The sequence below is a fragment of the Hyposmocoma kahamanoa genome, unplaced genomic scaffold, assembly GCF_003589595.1.
Source record: "Hyposmocoma kahamanoa isolate Upper Pololo Valley unplaced genomic scaffold, ASM358959v1 63, whole genome shotgun sequence".
NCBI lineage: Eukaryota > Metazoa > Arthropoda > Insecta > Lepidoptera > Cosmopterigidae > Hyposmocoma > Hyposmocoma kahamanoa.
The window spans coordinates 10,944,700-10,954,084 of record NW_020653851.1 but is presented as its reverse complement, the minus strand read 5'-3'; the positions used below and the strand labels follow the sequence as shown (position 1 = coordinate 10,954,084).

At 36.3% G+C, this 9,385-nt stretch overlaps 1 protein-coding gene and 1 non-coding gene across 3 annotated transcripts in view; both read left to right on the top strand.

Annotated features, from left to right (window-relative positions):
* The window catches only part of LOC113230394, a 53,052-nt gene that overhangs the window by 39,626 nt on the left and 4,041 nt on the right, over window positions 1-9,385 (top strand). For both annotated transcript variants that reach the window (XM_026464301.1, XM_026464303.1), the window contains exons 3-7: window positions 5,276-5,444; window positions 5,742-5,976; window positions 6,066-8,779; window positions 8,858-9,064; window positions 9,157-9,324. In XM_026464301.1, coding sequence (XP_026320086.1) covers window positions 5,276-5,444; window positions 5,742-5,976; window positions 6,066-8,779; window positions 8,858-9,064; window positions 9,157-9,324 — 3,493 coding nt within the window. The remainder of the gene's footprint in view (window positions 1-5,275; window positions 5,445-5,741; window positions 5,977-6,065; window positions 8,780-8,857; window positions 9,065-9,156; window positions 9,325-9,385) is intronic.
* On the top strand, window positions 2,092-2,163 carry Trnaq-cug. Its single transcript has one exon. It is a non-coding gene; the product is annotated as a tRNA-Gln (tRNA).

Below are 9,385 nucleotides of genomic sequence, written 5' to 3'. Positions count from 1 at the left end.
CACACACACACACACACACACACACACACACACACACACACACACACAGTAAAACATAAAATATGTAATTCATATTTAATAATATACCTATTAAAATTGTTAAGAAATAAGTAGGAAATCTAAGGTCAAATGTTTGAGAGAGGACACTGACTTTAACACAGGTTATACCTAGCTCAGGTGCCAGGGACTTCACTACTGTGTTGTAACTATTTTGTAACAATAAACATTATTATTATTACTGTAAGGAACAAAAACAAGACTGATTTGGAAATTGCAATCTAATTTAGTCATTTGTTCATATTTTTACAAAACGCAATAATGGCGAGTACAACTTTTGCAATTTAACTTATGTATGTATTGGCACAACAGGCCATGGCTTAACTTTGAGCGATTATCCGAAGTTATCAGTCTTTGTTTTGTCACGGCTCTGGCACCATTTTCAAGCACTTCTCAAAGTCATCTTTCGTAATTAGATACTATTATTCTACGTCTTTTTTCTATAGTTGAAAAGTTTTCATTGTGTTGTTTGTTATATTATTATGGAGTTTGACGTTTTGCTACATTATTTATGATAAATAATTTAAAATACTTAAATTCTATTGCTTTAATGGATAAAGAACGAGATTTTTTTTAACTTAAATGTATAAGAAAAAAGGCATGGTAGCATAACGGTTTGGCCTACCGCCTCCCGAGCACAGGACGTGGTTTTGAATCCGGGCTCGCACCTCTTGAGTTTCTCGGAATTTATGTGCGAAATTTAATTTGAAATTTGTCATGAGCTTTTCGGCGAAGGAAAACATCGTGATGAAACCTGCACGTTGAAGAAGTTCACAACACTCGGAAAACGTGTGAAGTCCCCAACCCGCACTAGGCAAGAGTGGCGGACTATGGCCTAAACCCTCGCCTGAGAGGAGACTCATGCCCAGCAGTGGAACGTACGTGGAATGTGTTTTGATGTTGATGTACAAGAATCTGTTAACTTAATTTCCCATCATAATAAATCAAAGTAAAGTAGAGTGAATGATTATTAATAGTACATGTATAGGTATTACACTGAACGACAGCCTTGAAACATGCATCACGAGGTAAACATCGCATTGTTTATTTATATATAAAGAGCCGTGAATATACTTAATACAGTGTGTACAGGCAATCAAGTGCAGATTATTTTCCTACTAAAGCTTCATCGAGCTTGACCATCATAGCAACAAAAAACAAATCACATATAGAAATTCCAATGTATCAACATTAATTATTTCGTTTTAATTGTGTCAAATAGCAAGCAATTATAGTTAGACGTCAATTGGTGTTCAACTAGCGTGAAATTGGCATGTGCCTCGAAAATAATTGCAGCATTGTATGACAGTCGATTCAATGCGGGGAGCATTATTGCATCCCAGTTGCATTAAGACCACGGTCAGCAGGTCGTCTTTAAAGACTCGGCAGTCGACATAATTGTACAATAGCAAATTAGTCACTTTAATTATTATGATAAGGAACGTCTTGTCATACTAACTCATTTAAATGCGATGGTTGTTATGAGAGATCATGAGATCATTTGCACTTCGCTAATAGGAAACCTTAATTGGACGAAGACCTTCAAAAGAGAAACGCCTCTAAAAAGTATGTTATAAAATTATGGGCTAGTATGATACAACCACAGACTATTAGATGCTACTATGCTATTTAAATCTAACCAAATGACTCTAAAAATTATGTTCTTATATAGACTATACATATATTAATACTATAAATATATTAAGGTGTAATGGGGGTATATTAATGTGAACAAACAAACAAAAATTATAAGCAGCATTCAAAAAGTAGTCACATTCAAAGGTATAATAATATTGCTAAGAGGGCGCGGCGAAATAAAATTATATTATTTCAATTGTTTATTTTAGTAAGCATTAGAAAATACTCAATCAGATAAGTTAATTTAAATCGTATTACAAAAGGTGCTACAGTCTACAAAACGACAAGTTTGCAAAAGTTGCAAATAGAAGTGTGCTTCGAGCGTAGCCAATATTTTTATTTCACGAGAGAGAGAGATAAATCAACTGGTTCACTATTTCGGCAGTGCTACACAACGGTCCCATGGTGTAATGGTTAGCACTCTGGACTCTGAATCCAGCGATCCGAGTTCAAATCTCGGTGGGACCTGTTCTTTTCTTTTTTTTATTATATTTATTTGAAATATTAAAATTTATACATATTATGTTATAAAAACTTTTTGCTTAGCACTCAGGTCTCTCAATCCATCGATCCTGAGGTCAACTCTCAGTGGAACCTGTAATTTTGTTGTTCATTTTACTTATTTATTGTATAACATAATGTACTCGTATGTCACAAAAACAATTTATGCTGAAGATTTTTGTATTGTAAGTATTTTGTATTATAATGGAATACATACTTAATAATTTATTATATGTAGATAATATTGGTTGTGATTTTCCAAATTAGGTATAATTAAGGATTTTTTTAGTTTTACAAAGTAGATACATAATTTAACTTTCTCAAGTAAGTCAATGTTCTCAAGAAAGCATTTTAAAAACAGTTCAAAATATCTCTGTAGACATTGAAACAATGTTTGTTCCGAAAAGTATCCCAATTTGACATGAGTGATAATAATATATTCACCGCACACGATTTCCTAAAACAGGCAACATGTATGTGGCCAGGTATGAAATAATATGTCCGAGTAATATATTTCTCCTCCACGTAACGTCCAGAGGCTCATTTATCTCAGTTGTTCTTTCTTCATTCTTGCGTTTGTAAAAATGTCAAACCTTTTATAATTGCCACCGCTCCCACAGTAGGTAGGTATAATTATTGAGGACAAAAACAAAAACAGGCAATATTTTGTTTCTGAGTTTTGATTGGAGTCTATTAAATGATCAAATTACGCTGTAAGATAATAAAAATAAATAATGGAAACAGAAAAATTAACCCAATATACATACATTGTTCGGAGTTTAAGCTTTTAAAAGTAATATTAATTTTACATATTTTGAATAAATATTAACCTAAAATCGAAAACGCTTTACCAAAGAAAAAAATGTACTATATATGAAATAAGCAAGTAATGTAACATGCCAAAATCTATGTTCCGTTAGGATAATAGTATCTATCAGGCAGAGATTTACGGTGTGAAGTGATAATGGCGTGGTCCTTTACATGTACTGGCATTCGACGGGTACGGTAGATAGATGGGTCACCGCGGGCGGTTCCCAGCCCAAGTTCCCACCCGTAATGATCGCCGAACGACGTGTCCTGGCGAAATTACTTCGAATTCTACGTATACGTGCACATATAGAACTTTAGTGTTCGTTCTTTTAGTTATGTTAAATGGTTACTTCTGTTTGAAGTCATTTGTTCTTGGAAACTATTTCGTATTACAAAATGTAGTTTTAACAAAGTAAGATAAATATTTTTATCATTAATATTAATCGGTAAATTTTTCGTTGATTTATATGATCCGTGCCGGGGTCGAACCGTGCTCCGTGCACAGTAAAATATCTATATTATGCTTTAATCAGCCTTTATTCTTGTTCGTATCCTTCTTAAATAAATGGACATATTTTTTTAATATTGATTGTAATTAATATGTTATTACCACGTTAATTTATTTTCTGTGAAATTACTCCACTAGTTTGAATTATTAACACAAAGATCGAACTTAAAGAAAAACCAAGGCGGCCTGGTGTGGCACAGACGCAGGTTCGAGTCTTATCAGGTCGAAGACACGTTTCTTTGTGTTCGATCTTTGTATTAATAATTATATTGTTTGAACTTTTAATAAGTACAAGAACAATTTGAAAGTCGGTACAAACAAACCTTCACTAGCCGCAAACATTTGTTTATTTTGCACTACTTACATTAGCATTACTAATAAGTGAACAAAACAAGGTCTCTTCCTATCTTGACCCTAATACTACTAAGGTACTAATAAGGATTGATTCTATTACCGTCCGAAAATAAACTGCGAAATTTCGACCACAGAGCTTCGTATGGTGACCGTCTCCAAGTATTTCGATTCTGAGTTATTGAACATGTCAGTATTAATAAATAAGTCCAATTTAAGGAAAGCCGTGGCCTCGTAGAATGGTATCAGCCTTAGTCCTTTTGCGCGGTGTAGATGTCGAGCGGACAGAGGACGTCGTCGCTGATGTGAGGCGTAATATGTCATTGGCGAAATGATAAAAGAGGTTAGAGCCAATAGGGGTTTACTGAGATATTCCACATAAAATTAAAGATGTATCTGAAAATCGCCAATTTTCGATTTCTAGAGGTCTACTAAACTAAGGTAAACTTTTTGACTCATCGCCCACTGACGCAAGGTAAAAAAATTTCAACGCCCACTGCCAAAAAAAGATTGAAAACACGTATTTTTTTTATGTTAACTTAACACAAAAAAACCACAAGGAAAAAATTATATATACATATGTAATGTAGTTTATATGGATAATTCAGGTTTTTTTTCAAATGCGGTAGCACCCCCTGGACAGTATCAGCGCCACCCAATAGCTTCCAAGGCTCCTAGGACTCTTCAGCGCCCACTGGGAAACTATACCTACTCTAACTAAATAAACGATGTAGGGCGTATAAAGCTTATATTCATATAATTTTTTTATACAAAACTTAGGAAATTAACTTCTGAATTCGCTCATTTATTGTGACATGGTCGTGGGGATTCTAAACTACTCAGCTAGTGTCTAATTGATTTATTTCCCATGCCCGCTGACTATATTGAATAAATTATCTTTATGTCCTTTTTATGACCATTGACAAATTGTTACGACACAAGGAAATAAGAAACAAAGAACCAGACCCATTATATAATATTAAGAGCACATCGTACGAAACCTTGAGGATCGCAACAAAAACAGCTGTCAACGTGAGAAAAAATTGAATTAAATCGTATCATACTAGCGCGAAATATGCACACACAAAAAAACTAATACGAAGTCTTGTAGTATGTATCAAAGGTTTATTACATTCATTCCTTTCCTTCTCAGAGTAAAATACAGGCATATTTGTAGAATATAAAACAAAGTATAAATAATGCAACATGTATTTGAGTTGTATTGTTTTGTAGAAGTAAATCAACACGAGCATTCTCTTTTCCTTTGTGATTTTTGTCGTACTTCGGGGTTCCAACACATATTACGCACTTTGATGCCTTCTTGTATTCGTAAAAAATACCGAGTAACTAAATATCAAATATTGATGCTTTAAGGAAATATAAATGAATAGTTGATCTTGTTGCCAACAGAGTGAATACCGCTTCGCGGGCGGAGGTTACCCTCGTAGCAGCAGTTCACGCAGCAGCGGACTCTGCTCCGCGGCGCTGGTCGGCGGAGCCCTGCTGGCGGCCGTGGCTGTACTCGCGGTAGCAGCTCTCGCCTTTTACATGGGCGCCCTGAGACCCGACAACGGCGAACGTAAGTTCTGACACCTTCAAGTACACAAACTCAGAGGCATGCGATGGGAAGACATTAATTATCTCTGAATCAGTGTAAATAGTATAAAAGGTCTACGATTAATATTAAGGTCATAATTTAGGTTTTCAATAATAAGTATAGCTTCTATGAACAAGTTGTTACAGACATTCTGCTGTTATTGTAGGTACTAACTTTTTTGCGTTTTGTACTTAGTAAAATATCATGCATACAACATATAACTTATGGTTACACTTACATATACATATTAGGTGTTGTTGGATTTGTTTTTTTTTGCAGCTTTTATGTCATTCGAGGGAACTCTCCGAGTGACGCGTGGAGATGTGTACGGAGGAGCTCTTAACAGCCCTGCATGGCGCGAACGTGCGCGCCGATACGGGGCGGCATTACGGCAAGTATACGCCGCGCCGTCTTTGTTGCGGCAGGCCTTTGCAGGGGCACACGTCACTGGCTTCGGCGATCGGCAGCTGGATGTGCACTTCAGACTGTATCTTGACAGAAGAAAAATTCCTAGGTATGTGCATGATATGTTTATTTTTATTATGTTAAATTGCCATTTGATTGTTCGCTAACACTAAATATATATTTTTTTCTTTGTTTCAGTTCGGTATCGAATATAGAAGAAACGCTAAAGAATATTTTAGTTCAAGATTTATTATCAAAACACCCTGCATTTGGACAGATAAAAATTGACACATCTAGTATAGTAATCAAGAGGGATTTAGAGCATACCTATCATTCTGAATCTTTCGTGAAAGAAGCTATGAACGAAAGCATGGCAGTGAACCATCCAAAAATTCCACCATCTCAAAACGGAAAAGATAAAACGCTTCAAACTAGAGTAGGAGTTGTGAGAAAGACGACTGTGAAACCAAATCAAGCAACAAAAAAGAAAGATCCAGATGAACCGGAAATAGACACTGAAAATATTCCTGTAGTACAAGGCTCATTCCAGATCACAAAGACTGAAGCTGATATAACAGAGAATAAGCAAAGCTCTAGTCCTTCACGTCATGACGATAAAAGTAGCCATAGACCTCCAGTAGCTAATAAGAATACGAGTACGAGAACTCCTCCGCCAAAACCAACAACAGCAAGACCAACTACAACAAAACGAGTTCCTTCTAGTACACCAAATACTCGACCTTTTACTATTACATCAACACTCAATGTCAAACCAAGAACTGAACCCACTATTAAGAAAGAAAATGAAAAAGTAAGTACTTCCACAACTACGACATCAACTACAGTATCTACGACGCCTATTGTCCAATCAACAACTGCAAACCTGTCACAAATATTATTCGATCTGTTGACGAACGAGAATCATTACAAGGACTTACCAAAAATCGATACATTATTTACGGTACCACATGTAGTGGACAATGAGCCATGGCGACCAATAACAAGACCATATTATGAATCTACGACTAAAACAATACCTATTATGGACGAAGCACTTAGCGATCAAAACGCTAAAGATAGAATAGGCGTAGCAGAAGTTGTGGAGGATGATATTTCAATATTAGAAAGTATGCTCACACCCATACCTCCGGTACAACACAGAGAGAGATCTACTAAAAAGCCAGTAGGGATATACAACATGGATGCTAACTTGGCCGCTGAAGTATACGTGCCAAGTCCCATCTACACAAGTTTCACTCTGCCAACGTTCGCCCCGCCCCTAAAAAATACCGAAACATTGGGATCAAATTATCCCAAACCGCACCCAATTCCTGTGGATAAGATTAGCTCAGTAGTAGAGGTCTCATCGGACAAAATTTCTTCTTCTGACGATAATGACGGCAAACCTGTTGAGAGACCCCCAAAAGAGAAAACCACATCTGTGTCTTTGAATGTGATGCAATTGGATCAACAAGACAATAGCACCGAAAAAGTAGCAATAGAAGGCGCTTCTATTTTAAAGAAACAGAACACTACTACTGAGCTTCCTGAGACTAGTACCACAATTTCTACAACAACAATTACTTACTCCAGTACCGACGAAGACATAAACGATACTATCACAACTCCTACCCCATTACTATCGAGTACCCCTGAAACAATTGAAGAAGAGCATAATAACATCAGCAAAGAAAACTCTGCAAAACGTCCCAATAATAAAGTATCAAATATTCCCAGCACAAGCGCTCCTCACCATACATGGGAATTAGTAAACACGTCCACCAATAATAATGAAACGTTTAGTAAAAGTTCTCCAGAAAAATATTACAATGATACTTTGCAAGCAATTATAACCAAAAATGATGCTGTATTTCCAAATACCACCCCTAAATTCACAAACAAAGTATCTATTCTCAAGAACTTAACAGACATTATAAAGAGGTATACCCATAATACAGACAAACCACCGAAAGAAAAACAAAAGCCAGAAGGTGACGAACGTCATAATTATAACAAAATGGGATCTGTTGAAGTAGTGTCTGACGAGGAAATAGAAACCACTACATCTGTGATAATCACGCTATTGCCTGCAAAATCGAATCTTGGGGTAAACCGTCCTTTGAGACCTCGACCGAAGATTGATTTGAAGTCACAAGCATTAAAAGAAGATGAACGCAGTTTTTTTCGTAGTGACCCAGAAACACAAAAGATAATAGATAACCTTAGTACAGAAAAATACATCCAAATGCATAACTTTACCAATATAGAAGCTTCAGAAATCGTAACAAGTTCTTCAATTGTAGAAAATGAAGATTCAAGTGACGAAATGCTCTTAACCAATGTTTCTGATAGCATAAAGGTTCACAATACTGAAATGTCTTCAACTAGTAACAGACTTCCAAAATCAAGTGATGAGCTAAACTTTCCCATTAAAGATAGTATTACAGCTGAGAATACACATATTACAAACGTCACCGTTTTACCCGAAGGGACTTATAGAGTATCTTACCATGTAACAGGGACTGTAAGTAGTAAGCAAGCTAATAAAACTCAAAGTCTTCCTGCCTATGAATTAACGCTCGAGCCTGACGTCGTCTTGGAAATACCCGTTAATCATACCAATACATTAACTATTGAAAAGTTAAAACAACTTGCAAGTCTTGCCACTATCTCCGACTCCAACAACACCACTTTATTTCGTGCCCCCGGGGGTGTAATTTCAACAAAGGCAATACCTTCCAGTTACACCCTAAACCAAGCTGGATTTAAAATTTTAACAAAAACGTACAACAAAATTCCTACAAAACAAGAAGAAAACAGTTTGAACAAACCAGAGAAAATTTACAGTAAACCATTTGTTAAGCCCGTTAAAGAAACAGAAGAGAATATCGTTAAAGAGATCGTCAAAGAAGGTAAAAGCCGGAACAGCTTGTATCAGTTGCTTATTAAATATATTGAGGACAATTTTCTGGACTCTGTGTTATTTTTAGAGGAATGTAACAATGTGACGTCCTTCCGGTGCTGGACCGGAGCTTGCCTGCCTATCACGTCGCGCTGTAACCGACTGTTGGACTGTGCTGGTGGAGAGGACGAGAAAGCATGCTCCTGCGCCGACTATTTGCGAGCCGAATTTTCGCAGTCCAAAATATGTGACGGAATTGTGGATTGCTGGGATTATTCTGATGAAAACAAATGTGGTATGGTTGCAAACATTGTTCACCAAAAGTAACTAGATATTCGTATTACGTAATTTCATAATTTAATAATAAATTGTTGTTTAATTTTTCAGAGTGGTGTGAGGAAGGACAATATGTTTGCGCAAATGCTCGCCAGTGTATTGAGATGGCCAGGGTATGTGATGGTACTCCAGACTGTCCATTAGGTGATGACGAGAAAAGTTGTGTAGCATTGGCCGACGAATTAGAAGACAATGAAGTGATTCCTTACAATGCAGAAGGTACTTTTTACTAGTATATTTAATAGGGGTTAAAGTATGAAATTGCCGATTTGTACTGAAA